At 42.9% G+C, this 17,580-nt stretch overlaps 1 protein-coding gene and 2 long non-coding RNA genes across 3 annotated transcripts; all 3 read right to left on the bottom strand.

The window, feature by feature from the left end:
* Nucleotides 1-1,114: 1,114 nt before the first annotated feature.
* On the bottom strand, nucleotides 1,115-3,809 carry LOC125769073 (uncharacterized). The gene has a single exon (XM_049437507.1). It carries the CDS (start codon nucleotides 3,186-3,188, stop codon nucleotides 1,890-1,892), a length of 1,299 nt encoding a protein of 432 aa, XP_049293464.1. The 5' UTR covers nucleotides 3,189-3,809; the 3' UTR covers nucleotides 1,115-1,889.
* A 919-nt stretch (nucleotides 3,810-4,728) lies between these two features.
* LOC125769689 (uncharacterized) lies at nucleotides 4,729-5,525 on the bottom strand. The gene is made up of 2 exons (XR_007419081.1): nucleotides 4,938-5,525; nucleotides 4,729-4,842 (listed from the first exon to the last, which is right to left on the bottom strand). It is a non-coding gene; the product is annotated as an uncharacterized LOC125769689 (long non-coding RNA).
* A 2,252-nt stretch (nucleotides 5,526-7,777) lies between these two features.
* Nucleotides 7,778-8,688, bottom strand: LOC125769669 (uncharacterized). The gene is made up of 3 exons (XR_007419077.1): nucleotides 8,203-8,688; nucleotides 8,003-8,135; nucleotides 7,778-7,907 (listed from the first exon to the last, which is right to left on the bottom strand). It is a non-coding gene; the product is annotated as an uncharacterized LOC125769669 (long non-coding RNA).
* Nucleotides 8,689-17,580: the final 8,892 nt, after the last annotated feature.

Here is a 17,580-nt window from a genome sequence, read left to right as displayed (position 1 = left end):
GCACAGAGCAGCGATGAGGAAGACATCAGAATACCAAAAAAGAATACTAGAAACAGAATAGTATCCTTTGATTCTGAATCTGATAATGACGATTGTAGTGATAGTGATTGTGACGAATCTTCACTTCCAGATGTTTTTAGAGAATTGGAGTTAGAAGAAGAAAGAAATCCTGAGGGCTCACTGCAACAAAAAAGCACAATCCAATCAACTGCATGGAGTGAATTCACCGGTCGACAAAAATCATTTGCTTTTGTGGAAAAAAATCAGTTAAGTTTGCCGCCTTTGGATATGACACCTTATAACGTGTTTCAATTATTCGTCGACGAGGAAATCATTGAAATGATTGTAACCCAAACAAACATATATGCTTTACAAAAGTTGGATAATGCTACATTATCACAAGGAGCACGAATGAGCAAATGGAAACCAACTAATTCGGCAGAAATGAAAAAGTTCCTTGGATTATTGCTATGGATGGGATTGGTAAAAGTAAACCCAGTGGCAAATTATTGGTCCAAAAATACATTATACAATTTTACGCTTCCATCTACCGTTATGTCGCGGAACAGGTTCGAGATATTACTCAGTAATCTCCATTTCACCGATAACACGTCCATATCCCCTAAAGATCGGCAAGGAAAAATAATAAATTTGATGGATAAACTACAAGAAAAGTATCAGAAAGTGTACACACCATGAGAAAACATCGTTATTGACGAAACATTGATTCCATGGCGTGGCAGACTCATCTTTAGACAATACATTCCAAGTAAAGCGCACAAATACGGAATTAAAATGTTTAAGTTATGTTCAAGCGAAGGATTTACATGGGCTTCTAAAATTTACTCTGGAAAGTCTTCGGAGGGTATCAGAGAAACTGGAGTGGCTCATAATGTTTGTATAAAACTTGCTGAAAAACTTTTCGAAAAAGGACGAACATTATATGTTGACAATTTCTACACAAGCTATGAGCTGGCTTTAACATGCTTAGATCGGAAAACTCACCTTGTAGGAACCTTACGGCATAACAAAAAATCCATGCCAAGAGATGTTTTGGACTGTAAATTAAAAAAAAGGTGAAATGATTGCAAAAGAAGACGAAAACGGAATTGTGGTTCTGAAATGGAAAGACTCTCGCGAAGTAAGAATGTTATCAACGAAGCATGCTCCATACATGGTACAAACTACAAAAAAATGTTACTCGAATCAGTCTGCTACAAAACTAAAACCACTAGCTGTAGTAGACTATAACAAAGGAAAATGTGGGATTGATTATTCGGACCAAATGGTCTCATATGCCACAACAATGAGGAAAGGCGTCAAATGGTACCGCAAGCTAGGCATCGAGCTTTTATTGGGAACCTCTGTAGTAAACGCCTTAGTGGTTTTTAAAACTGCAACGAAGAGAAACATCGGAATAAGAGAATTTAGGGAGATGATTGCTTCGGAATTGCTACAAATACCCGTCAAAAACACAACCAAATTCAGTGCGCAACAAGAAAATCATGTTTTAGCCATCCGTCAAGATTCCAATGGGAAAAAAATGCGGCGCGCATGCAAACGATGCTACAACAATGACAGGCAAAGCATGGGCCGATCAAAGGCACGTGAAACTGTGAAAAGATCGTTTACGTATTGTCCAAGCTGTCCCGATCAACCTCAACTTTGTGATGAGTGTTTTAAGATTGTGCATCAAAAGTAAAGGATGAATAAATGAACTCCAAGATCTTATAATTATTGTTCATTCTCATTCTCATTTATTTATGAAAACATAATAGAAACTCATTTTGATATTTTAATCATTTTTTAAGAAATAATAACCGTGAAAGAACCGATCAAATACGTGGAAATTTATCTCTTGTAACTCGTCTTTTATCATGTGTAATGTGTCAGCCACTATGTGGCTGACGCGACCCGATCGGAAAAAACCCGTGGCCGAAAAAACGTGGCAGACAACGTGTTAATGTTCTAGTCGCTAGGAACAAAGCCGAAGCAGTGCCATACGTAACCGTCTGAAGCTCAAAAGTGTCAATTGCTTCACGTGGGTTATCTCGATACAAAATGCGTAAAAAGTTTTTATCCAGGGGGTCGTGAAGGATCTGCCGGTACATTTTTTCGACGTCTGCGGTGATAGCGATTGCGTGAGATCGGAACCGAAGCATGATGGTGAACAGATCTTGTTGGATGATGGGACCAACAAGAAGAGTGTCGTTCAACGAGATACCGGAAGAGGTTTTGCATGATGCGTCGAACACCACTCGAACCTTCGTGCTGGTACTCTTCTCCTTTAGCACCGCATGGTGAGGAAGATAGTAATGAGGACATGTATCGTCAACTGGATTCGACAGCTTTCGCATATGTCCCAATCGTTGGTATTCCTCCATAAATGATGAATAAGCAGATTTCATCAGCGGGTTGCTCTCCAACCGTCGTTCCAATGCAAGGAATCTGCGTTTTGCACTTTCTCTTGAGGCTCCTAAAACGATACCCGGAATAGGATTAAACGGTAACTTAACAACGTACCTCCCCGATGCATTACGCGTTGTAGTTGAGATGTAATGCTTCTCACAGCTGTCTTCTTCATTTGATAGAACAGGATCATCCAGTATGGTCTCGTTTTCCCAAAAGCGCGTCATAATTGATTCCAATTGTTTCTCATTCATAGCAGCATGACATATCCGAGGTGTATTTGTTTGCTGCGACGAATTCCCTGCTACAGTCCACCCGAATTGTGTCTCCACTAACCATGGCCTACCAGTGCCCAGTGATCGTTTATTTCCAGTATGCAGCTCCCAGAAAGCGTCACCACCTATGACGATGTCAATCTTGCCAGGGATGTGATAGGTAGGATCTGCTAATGTCACATTTCTCATCTCCCAAGATGACACGTCGATTGGTGTCGTTGGTATGTCCGCTGAAGGTAAGTCCAAGATGAGGAATTCCAATTGCGTGTCGAAGTGATGAATTTTGGATCGAACGGTTGCCGTTATCGATCCCTTTACCTGTTGTATAGCTTTCCCGATGCCCGAAACGGAAACATTCACCTTGGTACGAGTGTTTAGAAGTTTCCTATCCAATGCCTCCGAGACAAAGTTGGCCATCGAGCCTGAATCAAGCAGCGCTCTTGCCTCGTGCTGCTTTCCGTAATCGTCCACAATGCTGACTATTGCGGTTTCCAAGAATACCATTTCGTCTTCTGAATTGGCCGCCAGAGTACCCACTTGGCAGAAATCGCATGAGAGGGGGGAAATTTCTTCATTCGCGCTACCCCTGACCCTCACTTTCGAGCGATCGTACGACAAACTCTCACTCCACCACCCTACACACGCTCCTATATTCTATGTAAACCCTCACCGCAACCTGCGTCACCAACCCACCCCACACCTGAACGGTCCCATACTCGAAGTGTTAGACAATTTTGGTTCCACACTTTGAAGCCTGTCGAGGAGTGTGGCACTATATTGTTTTTCGCTGTCTCCTTTCTTTCTCTGCAAAATTGCTTTTACCCTGTCTTTGGCGTATTATGAGTTTGGCCTTTGCTGGAGGCGGAGGTGTGTGCGCAAGCGTGATCGTGTTTTGTGAAGTGATACTTTGCTCCGGTAAGTAATGTGAAAACTAGTGAATGTGATTAGGGAATTAATTCTATTCCTTGTGTTTTGTGCGTAGTGAATCCCATCGAGTCGATCAGCTGATGGAAAGAGTTTGGCCGTGAAGCGGAAAGGGTGAAGCCGGAGTTAAACCGCAGGATGGCAGGACAAATCACATCGGAGAGAGTGCTGAATATTCGACGTCTTGAGAGGTACGCATTTTAACACTCGAAATGAGTTAAAGAAAAAAAACAAAGTGTAAAGATTTCTCATGTCTCTCCGTTTTTTTTTCTTCTATATATTTACAGAAACCTCTGCCGAACATAGGAACCCCATCCCACCGTCCGCTTCGCAGAACGCCGGCAGTTTTTTTACCTGTTCGTCGCATGATGAGCGTATGTGCAATAAAAAAGGGATCGTATGTATTTCCTGGTAATTATTTCGTTCACGGTCGCGGTGTGTTCGGGACGAGGGTGTCCCGAATGCAGCAATAGGAAAGAAAGGGAAAGCGAGAAAGAACAAAAAAGCGAAGGAAAGAACGGGACACACTGAAGCTTATTAGGCTACCAACGCTTATTATAAATAAGCCTGCAAGCTTGCAGGCTATATACAAGCGTACATACGGCATACGCCCCGCCCCTGTACCCGATTCCCCCACCCTCGCGAACGATCCACGAACGAGGCTTACTAAGTTGCTAGTAAGCCTTTAATAAGCCGGCTAATAAGCCTCAATGTCGTACGACTTTTGCCAAGTGGGTAACCTTCTGTTGCGATGCTTAATGCAGCAGTGTATGCCCACTTGGCAAAAGTCGTACGACATTGAGGCTTATTAGCCGGCTTATTAAAGGCTTACTAGCAACTTAGTAAGCCTCGTTCGTGGATCGTTCACGGGGGTGGGGGAATCGGGTATAGGGGGCGGGGCGCATGTACGCTTGCATACGAGCATGCAAGCTTGCAAGCATGGAAGCTCCCAAGCTTATTTATAATAAGCCGAGAAGCCAAAAAATTAGCTTTATTTTGTCCCGTTCTTTCCTTCGCTTTTTTTCTTTCTCGCTTTCACTTTCTTTCCTATTGCTGCATTCGGGACACCCTCGTCCCGAACACACCACGACCGTGAATGAAATAATTACCAGGAAATACATACGATCCCTTTTTTTATTGCACCTACGCTCATCATGCGTCGAACAGGTAAAAAAACTGCCGGCGTTCTGCGAAGCGGACGGTGGGATGGGGTTCCTATGTTCGGCAGAGGTTTCTGTAAATATATAGAAGAAAAAAAAACGGAGAGACATGAGAAATCTTTACACTTTGTTTTTTTCTTTAACTCATTTCGAGTGTTAAAATGCGTACCTCTCAAGACGGCGAGTATTCAGCACTCTCTCTCGATGTGATTTGTCCTGCCATCCTGCGGTTTAACTCCGGCTTCACCCTTTCCGCTTCACGGCCAAACTCTTTCCATCAGCTGATCGACTCGATGGGATTCACTACGCACAAAACACATGGATTATAATTAATTCACTTATCACAATCACTAGTTTTCACATTACTTACCGGAGCAAAGAATCACTTCACAAAACACGATAACGCTTGCGCACACACCTCCGCCTCCAACAAAGGCCAAACTCATAATACGCCAAAGACAGGGCAAAAGCAATTTTGCAGTGAAAGAAAGGAGACAGCGAAAAACAATATAGTGCCACACTCCTCGACAGGCTTCAAAGTGTGGAACCAAAATTGTCTAACACTTCGAGTATGGGACCGTTCAGGTGTGGGGTGGGTTGGTGACGCAGGTTGCGGTGAGGGTTTACATAGAATATAGGAGCGTGTGTGAGTGAGGTAGGGTGGTGGAGTGAGAGTTTGTCGTACGATCGCTCGAAAGTGAGGGTCAGGGGTAGCGCGAATGAAGAAATGTCCCCCCTCTCATGCGATTTCTGCCAAGTGGGTGGTGTCGATCATGGCATGAACGGCACCTGTAATCTGACCGTGCAAATAGACCTAGAGCGACATTTCTCGCCGCGACTTTTCTCATCAATATTCGATGAAATGCGATGAAAAGTCCATATATAAAAAACAGCATCGAAACGTCGTTACCATAGAAACACATAGAAATATTCCAACGAAGTAGGCACAGAAATGTCTCGCCGAGCGATTTGCTTTGTTTGCAGAATTGAGCTACTTTTGAGAAATATCGCGCGAGAAATGTCTCTCTACGTCTATTTGCACGGTGAAAAATTACGTAGTTCTAAATTTCTTTCCGAAGGATTTACCGTGGTAGACTTCGCGCCGTTCCGACTACAACTGTGTATTCGTCTGTCAAGTTCATTCGTACAGTGTTTATTTTGCTTATCCTAAAGTTCATTTACAGCTCTAGATGAATAGTCCAATTAACTAATCCCCTTTCAGTTCGTCCGTGAAATATTTCATGCAATTAATCCTAATTAAATGCTGTAAACTAATTCTTGTAAATATTGCATGAAATTCCTAATGTTTTTTCGACACGAGTCATAGTGTTGTTCGCCTCTGGCAGATTCAACAAAGCTTCCCCTATTAGGAAATGACCCGGCGTCAATACATTAAGCTCTCCTGGATCATCTGATAAAGGTATAAGTGGACGTAAATTTAATTGAGCTTCAATTTGTGTTCACACCGTGCACATGTCCGCAAAAGATAGTCTTTGGGGTACAAACAGTTTGTTCAGTGTTTTTTGCCGACTTTACGGCCGCCTCCCAAAACCCGGCGAAATTGGGAGCCCTTGGAGGTATAAAATGCCACCATATTCCACTGTTTAACGTATTTTCCTGCACAGTATTCCTAAATGAGTCTATACTCATTAAACGATAGACCTCCTTCAGCTCACGTTGAGCTCCCCGAAAGTTCAAACCGTTGTCCGTATAAACATCGACGGGATATCCGCGACGCGAAATAAATCGCCGAAACGCAGCCAGAAACGCAGGAGTCGCCATGTCCTCCATCAATTCGAGATGTACCGCCTTGGTACTAAAACACACAAAAACTGCGATATACGACTTCTGTGCAGCTGCCCGACGATGAACCGGCTTGAGATAAACAGGACCGCAGTAGTCTATCCCCGTCGTCAAGAATGGTCTTGCTGGTGTCACCCTTTTTTCTGGCAGCTGGCCAATTGGTTGCGTGATAGGCTTAGGATTTGCTTGAAACATACTAGGCAATTCATGTGTATCGAGTTAGCCAGTGATTTACCATGAGTCGACCAAAAATCCTGCCTCATGATTGCAAGGGTAAGTCGAGGACCTCCATGGAGCGATACTTCATGGTATGCCTTTGCAATTATCTTCTTAAGATTACATTTGCTTGGCAGAATCATCGGATGTTTGGTGTAATGATGAGTTACGATCTGCGATAATCGTTTTCCAACTCGTATCACACCTTCACCATCTAGAAATGGCCGGATTCTTCTTAGCTTCGACCTTTTCGGCAACTCTCTCCCGTAAGCCAACTCCTGCACCTCTACTGGAAATTCGATTCGTTGTAATTTGGCCGCCAAGCATCGAATTGCTTCACTAAATTCCTTATAAGAAATTGGCCCTGTTGACACGGTCTCTTTTCGGCATCGTCGTATGAAAGGAATGCAATATGCTGTCACTCGGCCACATTTCCAATAGGAAGAATATTTATCCAGTATGGGGTGATCTGCAGCTCAACGGTTGTTACCACGATTGGACGTTTTCGTTCTAATTGAGTCTCCTCTGCTTTAGACACATCCTCTGGAAAAGACCACGTGGATTTCTCATTTGAAAGCCAATCGAACCGCTGAACCATTCCTTCGTCAGTTGACTGGGCAACGCTCCTCTTGACAATATGTCCGCAGGGTTCTCACTACCCACTTGGCAAAAGTCGTACGACATTGAGGCTTATTAGCCGGCTTATTAAAGGCTTACTAGCAACTTAGTAAGCCTAGTTCGTGGATCGTTCGCGGGGGTGGCGGAATCGAGTATAGGGGGCGGGGCGTATGTACGCTTGCATACGAGCATGCAAGCTTGCAAGCATGGAAGCTCCCAAGCTTATTTATAATAAGCCTGGAAGCCAAAAAATTAGCTTTATTTTGTCCCGTTCTTTCCTTCGCTTTTTTTCTTTCTCGCTTTCCCTTTCTTTCCTATTGCTGCATTCGGGACACCCTCGTCCCGAACACACCACGACCGTGAACGAAATAATTACCAGGAAATACATACGATCCCTTTTTTTATTGCACATACGCTCATCATGCGACGAACAGGTAAAAAAAACTGCCGGCGTTCTGCGAAGCGGACGGTGGGATGGGGTTCCTATGTTCGGCAGAGGTTTCTGTAAATATATAGAAGAAAAAAAACGGAGAGACATGAGAAATCTTTACACTTTGGTTTTTTTCTTTGACTCATTTCGAGTGTTAAAATGCGTACCTCTCAAGACGTCGAATATTCAGCACTCTCTCCGATGTGATTTGTCCTGCCATCCTGCGGTTTAACTCCGGCTTCACCCTTTCCGCTTCACGGCCAAACTCTTTCCATCAGCTGATCGACTCGATGGGATTCACTACGCACAAAACACAAGGAATAGAATTAATACACTTATCACAATCACTAGTTTTCACATTACTTACCGGAGCAAAGAATCACTTCACAAAACACGATAACGCTTGCGCACACACCTCCGCCTCCAGCAAAGGCCAAACTCATATGAATACGCCAAAGACAGGGCAAAAGCAATTTTGCAGTGAAAGAAAGGAGACAGGGAAAAACAATATAGTGCCACACTCCTCGACAGGCTTCAAAGTGTGGAACCAAAATTGTCTAACACTTCGAGTATGGGACCGTTCAGGTGTGGGGTGGGTTGGTGACGCAGGTTGCGGTGAGGGTTTACATAGAATATAGGAGCGTGTGTAGGGTGGTGGAGTGAGAGTTTGTCGTACGATCGCTCGAAAGTGAGGGTCAGGGGTAGCGAGAATGAAGAAATTTCCCCCCTCTCATGCGATTTCTGCCAAGTGGGTACTCTATTAGCGAGAAAGGTAGCCCAAGTGTATGCCGGGGCTCTCAGCCAGTTTAGTACAGTTTAGGAATCACTCCAGAAGAAACTATCCACAGTTTGTTCCTTTAAGGCTGTCTACACATGAATCCGCGGACGCCGCGGTCCGCGGAAAACACGTATAACTTGTATACCAGTTGGGTCCGCTCGGCTGTCAAATTCCGCGGTGGGCTGTCAAACCTACCGCGGCGCCTGCTGTTCCGCAGATTTGTTGATGTTCAACAAAACTGTGTTTCCGCGGTACCGCGGTTGATGACATTTTATTATTGTTTACATCTTGCACGTTGGTGGTTAGTCGTGGTGGTTACATCTTGCTCGCTAGTGTGAAATATTAATTTTGTCTGTACTATTTGAACAAATTGTGTGTACTACTTGAATAAAATGGGTAAATATACAATAACTGCTAGATAATAAAGTTTGTGTTCATATTTGCTTTTATTTAGATTCCAGATCGGAGCCGAAAGTCAAGCGAAAGGTAAGTTGTGCCATGTTCTTGCTATGATGTAAAGAACTGTACTCGCTCCGGATGATTAGTTAGCTTGTTCCTCGAGATGGAAAGCCTGTACTGGAGTAATAAATGGAGCCCGTACTTTGTTCAACATCAGCATCATGAAATGGTGCTTGTGTGTTCTTCACGGTGGTCTGAAAATTGTGGAAAAATTTATTTTGTTCATTTGTTTTCAGACGGTTAACATGAGTGAGGAGGAAACTTTGGTTTTCATCGACCTCATGTTCCGCCACTCCGCCTTATGGAACCGCCAGGATGAGCGGTATAAAAATTTAAACCGGCGACAGGACGATTGGGCAGAAATTTCGGAGCAAACGGGGCATCCTATAAATCGGCTGAAAGAGAAGTGGACGTCTCTTCAGTCGATTTACAGGAAGTGCAGATCGGCGCACAATAAGAGTTTAATCACTGGTTCCGGTATGTATTAAAAGATATTTCGTAGTGCATGTTAATGTTGTCATGTTTATTTGATATTTTCAGGTGCCGCTGAAATTTATCGCCCGACCTGGTTTGCTTACCGTGCTATGAGCTTCCTGGATTCTAGCACAGCGTGTGGAACAACCATCGATACCGTAAGTAAAATCGACATTCTATTAAAGTTCTAGTTCTAGTTCTAATGTCACAGTAGTTTAATTTTAAATTAGCAGGGATATTTCAATGATTTAGGAGGAAGTCAGCAATGTGCATCCGAATATGTAGCATTTCGTTCCCGGAGCGATTTCGATTCGAGTTAAGGTTACGTAAATTCACTTCGTCGTGAGTAGTGTTGAATCGTCTAGCATCTTGGCTTCGCACATTTGCATCTCTACGAATGAAGTTATGTAAATATATTGCAGCCATTTTTACTTTCTTTGCATTTCCTTCTTCGAGCTCAATCGGTTTTTTTTAAACCCAAAATCGTTCACTCAGGATTCCGAAAGCCATTTCCACGCAGCGTCTAGCTTTAGAATGTCGCTCGTTGAAGTTTCGTTCGGTCGATCTCCTTTCCGTCAAACCACCAAAAGGGCGAAGGCAATATTGTGTTAGAGGAAATGCTTTATCACCTAAAAACATATAGGGAACCAAGATGGGCTTAACGGTGCTGGACATGGAAGGCTACACTCATTTGTCTCTAGCTTGTGATAGAGTAATGTATTTTTAAATACACCTCCATCAGAGATTCTTCCCCTGGAACCAACATCTGCAAATATGAAATTACTGTTGGAATCTACTACTCCCAACAGTACGACGCTGAAAAAATTCCTGTAGTTGTAGTAGTTGGTTCCACTGTTGGGGGGTGCTTTGATTCCTACGTGCTTGCCGTCCATAGCCCCGAGCGTATGAGGAAAGTTCCATTTATCCTCAAAGCCCTGTACGATTTTCATCCAATCGTCTGGACTTGAGGGTAGCTATGAAAATAATGAGAAAAAGAATATTTCAAATTGGTTCCGCGTGATGTTCACATGAAACTTAATTATTTCATATTTATTTTTTTTCATTCAGCAATCGTATTTGGAAATCGAGGTGTTGGATGAAGCATTTGTTTCATCTCCGCTACCATCCAGCCAGCAGCCAGAACCGTCCCGCGTATCATCGCCACTCCCAGGACCATCTCGAATCGGTTCACCGCTTCCCGGGCCATCTCGGATCACGTCGCCGCGTCCAGGACCATCTCGGATCATTTCGCCAACGCGCTATCCAACGCCTCCCCGACCAACTACTCCGCCCAATGAGACTGTGCGGGCCAGAAAGCGACGACGTGAAGAAGTCAACATTGCCTACACTGAGGAGGTGATGAACTCTTTGCGTGTCATTAGTACGGCCACGCAATCGTTGATTGAGCGGATGAGTATGCCGGAAGATCCGTTGTATAGTGTGCGAAACCTGATGCGAGGATGGTCTCCCGAACGTCAGGAGCGTTGTTTGGCGCGCGTGAATCGAGTAATCCAAGAAGAGGATCAGGACCGGTTCGAGAAACGCTGGGGTTACCGTCCATGAAAGGACAGAAGTGGCGTGGTTGCCCTGGCCCTGGCCTAATACCAACAAGGGTTTGCGCCAAGGAGATGGGTTTGCTTGTCTTCATACATGCGGGTGCGGAACCATCCAATGACACCGGATGACTCAGCCCGTTAAATCCTTTTAAGTCGTCCACATGGACAGATGAGTCGTGGTAGACCCAAACTGAGATGGAACGATGGCGCTGGGCTCCTGCAGCAGGCGAAGATTGCCTTCGCAAAGGACCATACAAAAAACCAAGTGGTTTACGCACCGTAAGCAAAACCATCGGCTCTTTTCAGAGCCACCGAAAGATTTAGTAGATATCAGTTTACCTTAAAAAACACAACATCGTAGGATAAATTCCGGACGGAACAACACCGTTACTAGGTAGTCTCATGGCGATGCAGAGACTAACCTGGAAAAAGAGATGCGCAACCTTTTATAGCGTGGTTATTGAAGTTCAACTATCGTTGAAACCACCAAGTTCAAGCGTTCGAATGCAGTTTATGTTTTCAAAAATAGCACATTCAATATGCACTTAATCCGATGGCCGCATCTTGGCTCGTCATGATATCGATATATCACATCGGATCGTGCGTGAGAGAAAATTTTATGCGTAATCTGTCCTGGTTTGTTGGCTATCAAAGGCGTCGTGTGATCGATCAACGGATCTAGTACCAAATATTCCAAATCTCATTCTTGTACCAACAATCGGTCAGATAAGACCTGCTTGTTTACGATGACAGATAAAAGGATAGAAATATCTTCTGTGTGCTTATTTCACTGCACAGCTTCGTACTCGCAACACTGGGTGTAAATCGTAGGTGCTAAACTAAGGCTCAGTTGCGGATTGCAATCTCTACCGGGGCCACTGTAGTTGGTTTATTCTGTGCCTCAATCGTTCCTCCGAAATAATAGTAGCAGCGACGACACTCTCGGTTAGTTTTCTATAACCAGCGGGCGTGATCCTTTTCAGAAAGTGACTAAAATGATACATAAAATACATTTATGTTTTTACCTTTACGTAATCTCGCAACGTTTCAACTAGAGATGTGCAAAGTGAGTAAGAGTGAGATAGTGAGTTGAAACGTTGTAGTGAACGAGTTTCGTTCACTCATCACGATGAGTTTTAGCGACTCTTTTTTCACTTACTCACTCATGAGTGTAAACATATAGCCGTGGTGAGTCGAGTTGCTAAAAGAGTAAATACGTGAGTTGAAACGAAAATGAGTTGAAACAAAAATGAGTTGAAACAAAAATGAGTTGAAACGAAAATGAGTTGAAACAAAAATGAGTTGAAACAAAAGCGAGTTGAAACGAAACGTTTTATACACATGAGTTGAAACGCAATACATGTGTACAATACCCAAACTAGCCAAATTATTATACTTCTCGCTCTGCCTAACTATCAAACATGCATAAGCGAACAAGCGGGCTAGACTGATTGGCATTGACATGAAACGGGATACTTATTCGGATATTTATTATCCTACTCACTCATGAGTATATTCATTTGGCTAGTTTGGGTATGGTACACATGTTTTCCGTTTCAACTCATGTATATCAAACGATTGGTTTCAACTCATTTTCGTTTCAACTCATTTTTGTTTCAACTCATTTTTGTTTCAACTCATTTTCGTTTCAACTCATTTTTGTTTCAACTCATTTTCGTTTCAACTCATTTTTGTTTCAACTCATTTTCGTTTCAACTCACGTATTTACTCTTTTAGCAACTCGACTCACCATGGCTACATGCTAACACTCATGAGTGAGTAAAATGACCGAACCGGGTTTTTTATGACTCCGAAATGAGTCGATAAACGAGCTGACTCCTTATACCGACTCATTCACTCTGAGTTGACTCACTGAAAAGAGTCGTTATTCTCATCTCTAGTTTCAACGAGACAGTCGCACACTTCGGGAATAAAGCTGCTGATAGCTTGTGCTGAAATCTGTTAAATAACATGATTAATTAAAATAAGATGCAAGTGTTTTATTAAAAAATAAAAAAATAGGACTTGCCCGGAATGAATATTCAAGCGATTTATATTGATCGCCCGTTGCCAAATACCGCAAAGTCACAATGAGCTTTTCCTTAGCTGATAAGCTCTTGCGCATATTTGTATCTACTTTTTGAATTTTCGATTCAACAGCACGAAGCAGATAGTTGAAATCATTTCTGGATAGCCTCAAAAAATTAATTATGGTGCTATCCAGCTCTTCTTCCAAAATTGTGTCCATTAGTCGTCCAGCGTGGTCATCTCTTTCGAGCAGCATGGGGCGCATCCATTCCCTAGCAGGTGGTTGGCGAAGGGAAACCATATGTAGACGAAGGAAATTCGTCATTGCTTGTGTAAATTGCAGAACGGCTGCCGTTTTTTCGCGATTCATAATAGTTTCATTAAATCACAACAAATGCAAGGTTTATCCGGACACAATGCAACAACATGCAATGTTTATCAACACACTGTTTAAATACAATAAACAATCTGTCTAAGGCATCGGTTTATAATTCAGTGTTGAAAGTTGGTATAACATAATTAATAACACAAGTTATACGTGTTTTCCGCGGACCGCGGCGTCCGCGGATTCATGTGTAGACAGCCTAACGCTTCGTAAATGGTCTTTCATAATTTTGCACCCAGTACAGTGGCGCACAGCTCCAGACGTGGCAAGCTCAATTTTTTTAGTAGGGCCACTTTGGATTTTGCAGCTAGGAGAATGACCTTTACTCGTTTTTGTTGGTCCTTCACCCGCAAATAAACGCAAGCCCCATAGGCAGCCTCTGACGCATTTGCAAAATAATGCAATTGAGTAGATGTTTTCTCGAGACACAATACATACCGCGGCACTCTTATGTCCCGAATGTGACACAGCTGTTTCTGAAACAGGCTCCATTGAGCAGTCAATTCTTGATCAGAGCCAATGGTATGGGATCATGCCATTTTTTCGTAGCAATTCACAATCGCTGCATCATGATTTTTACCCATGCAATAATTGAAGCTATTATGCCTAGCGGATCAAACAGCTTCGCTATGGCAGAAAAAACAATTCTTCTTGTTGGATGATCGATTGGCGAGTCTTCATCCAACTGTACCGCAATTCCCAACTCATCAGCTTCTGGATCCCAGCATACGCCAAGCGCTTTTACTTCATCCGCATGCCCAATGTTCACTAGATTGGAATTGTCTTTGTCACCTGGGTCTACATTCCGCAAGGTTGATGGTACGTTGGAGTTCCATTTTCTCAAATTGAATCCTCCTCTTTTTAGGAGTTCAACTAATTCGCTCACCAGTCGTACAGCTTCGTCCTCGTTGTCTGCTCCACCGATATAATCATCCACGTAGAAACAATGTTGAAGCGCTCTTTGTCCCAGCGGAAAATGGTCGCCTTCATCAGCCGCCAGTTGAAAGAGAACTCTTGTCGCTAGGAACGATGATGGTGTCAAACCAAACGTGACGCTCTGTAACTCATAGTGCTTCAGGTTGTCGTGCTCAGAAAATCGCCAAACAATCCGCTGCAAAGATGTATGCTCTCGATGAACGCTGACCTGCAGATACATTTTTTCAATGTCTGCCATAAGCGCTTTTGCATGCATTCTGAATCTAAGCATCATGTAGGCACGCGGAGCGCAATAAAAAATGCGGTTTTCGTAGTTTCGCTTTATTTAACAAATCTTCAAAAAAAAGGTCCACCTTGGTTCTGTTCGCTCCCGTGTCTCTAGCTGTACTGCACGCATACTTAGCCGCGTTCGGCTACGCACTCTGAGTGCTACGCACCTTTCATCCGGGTACTCACGGCCCATCGGATCTTTTCTACTTTTCGCCCCGTTGCAGGGTTTACCTTATGCATATCGAATTCTAACACACCATGTTGAACAGAGTGTCTTGCAAAACGGGTCAATAAAGTAAACACTGATTTTGCGCAAAACCAGATGACGTCTTCGCAGATCCATCAAATACCGGACGCACTTTCGTACTGGTGCTCGCCTGCTTGACCACCGGTTGGTGGGGTAGATAATACTCCTTCAACCTGGCATTGCACTGCTCTTCTCTGGTATTGGGGAATACCTCGTTGAGGTATCCACGATCCAAATACTGCTTAAAAGAAGCACAATATTCTGCATGCAACACCTTATCCTTAGACAAATGCTTCTCCTGTTGCTGAAACCGGCGCTCTGGAGGGTGTGGGGGGGGGGGGGGGGAGGGGGTTTGAGAACACAGCTGATGGCTCATGCCGGGGTTGTCTTGGACCAGCTAATACCCATCCAAACACGGTGTTTACGAAATAAGGATGCTCGTCAGTTACTTTATGAATCTTAGGCCGGCCGCCGTCTAACACTAAAAACTCAAAAAAGTATTGTGACCCTAAAAGAATGTTTATTTCACCGCCTTTGCTCCATCCAGAATCAGCTATTTTTCCATTCTCGGGCACACTTACAGAAAGCAGACTTTGCGGGATACAATCGAGCACTAGAAATTCTATATTTCTCGCATATTCTGTCGCCTGCGACAACACCTCGGATGTAACCGCATCTTCACTGCTGACCTCGCAATGCCCTATACCAGGGGTCTCCAAACTAGGCACTCCCTTGCGGCCCGCCCAGCTTTTGATAGATTTTCCCTCAGCTGCGGCTATTCCACTCAATTTTCATTTCAGTTTTAGGTAATAGCTCACTCACTAACATTGCGAAACATAATATCAAAAATTTGTACACAAATCACAATACACAATCAGTGAGAAGCATCGATATGATAAGATCGGTCTGGAAATGGATCGGAGGAAGCCCTGATACCCAAGACCTACATATTATCAACCGAACAATGAATGATTTAATCCGGGGGTCTAAAAACTACTAATCCCATGCGGCCCGCAAAACTTTCGATTTTGATTTTTAACAATGATTTTGTTAACAACAATAACAGTTTTCAGCATAACACACATTGTCTCAGGGATCCCTTTCTGATCATTTGTCTCGTACATTGTACAATACATAAAGAATAATTTCAGTCCAGGAAAGTTTTTAACTATAGTTGATATCATCACTCACTTGCTCGAGGTAGTGAAACATATACGCTCTACGCGCAGCTACACAGTTTGCGCATTATGTCAACTAGTGGTGGGTCCCCCCTAGGCAAACAAGTGCTAGATATCGCATGCAATCCCCTCATTTTGTGTCATCTTGCGTCGGCCCATATAAAATTTCGGCCCATAGGGGATTTTTGTATGGGCTGAGGGCAAAATGAGGGGATTCAGGTACGGGCTTTTGCGGTTGTGTGGGTGAGCTTTGACAGTCCAGCGGTATGCATGTATTGGTGAGATGCGGTTGGTAGGTATGCATGTAGTGGTATTAAATGGTTTCTTTCGCCCGGCCTTTCAAAACAATTGTCAAAATTGAAATTCAAAGAAATTTGAAATTTTTTTTTTATTCAATCGGTACATAAAATTTTATTATTCAATCGGTACACAGTCAAGTGTGCATCATCAGAGTAAATTTCATAAAGTAAACAGTTTCTGAGTTGCTGTTTTAAGGTAAGAAGTGTTTAAATTAACTGTACTTAATGCTAAAATGTATATAATAACGCGCTAATAAAATAATGTAACGTATTTCAGATGGATTCACAAAAACCAAATACTGATAATAAACGGAACAACGCACCATCACACGGGCAATTGGTGAAGGAGGTAAGGTTGACGCGTAGGACGGTCGGCTACCTTAAAGTGCAGAACGCTATGATGCAGAACAAAATTGATAAGCTGACCGCACTCATACAATTGCTGCTTCCTGACTCCAGTGCAATTGCTCTTCCGGACATCCACCAAAGTACCTTCGATACAGTGAATAATTATGAAGACATGTGTGCCCTGGAACAGAAATTGGACAATAAAAATACGCGCAATGAATTTGTGCAGTGGCTAAAAAATAATATTGCTGAGGGAAGCAACAAAAAACGCGCGTGTGATACATTAAATACCGTGATAGGTCCTGAATTGTTGCTAAAACTGTCATGGACAGGAAGAGGAAAGGCAGGGATTAAGATACCTTTAAGTAAATATCGTAACATTTTGCTAGTTATTAGAGAATTAGGTGGTAATTGTTCCGAGATAGAATTAAAAAAATGGATGCAATTAAAGTTGCAACATAGTGATAATTTAACACGTAAACGTAAAACGTAAGTAGGATAGAATAGGATAGGATTGAACTTTTTTAGTTGATAAGCTAGGCAATAAGTAGGAATACAGGATTACAGGAACTAATACATACCAAATAGTTACATGCAAATGGTTGTGATTGTTTTAAGCATCGAACTCGTACTCTGTAAATAGAATGAGATATGGAACTGTTTAATTCATAAGCTAGGGAATAAGTAGGAATACAGGATTACAGGAAATAATACATACACATTGGTTACCTATTGGTGCCAAATGCAAAGCATAATAGTGTCTTAATTCTAATTATCATGTAGCTGA

This window comes from Anopheles funestus, chromosome X, assembly GCF_943734845.2.
Source record: "Anopheles funestus chromosome X, idAnoFuneDA-416_04, whole genome shotgun sequence".
Classification (NCBI taxonomy): domain Eukaryota; kingdom Metazoa; phylum Arthropoda; class Insecta; order Diptera; family Culicidae; genus Anopheles; species Anopheles funestus.
Note: the sequence above shows the minus strand (reverse complement) of the source record. Positions and strands in the feature narration are given on the sequence as shown.

What these genes read in the sequence shown, in the direction of transcription:
- LOC125769073 (XM_049437507.1), bottom strand. Translation starts at nt 3,188, where the DNA reads ATGGTATTCTTGGAAACCGCAATAGTCAGCATTGTGGACGATTACGGA.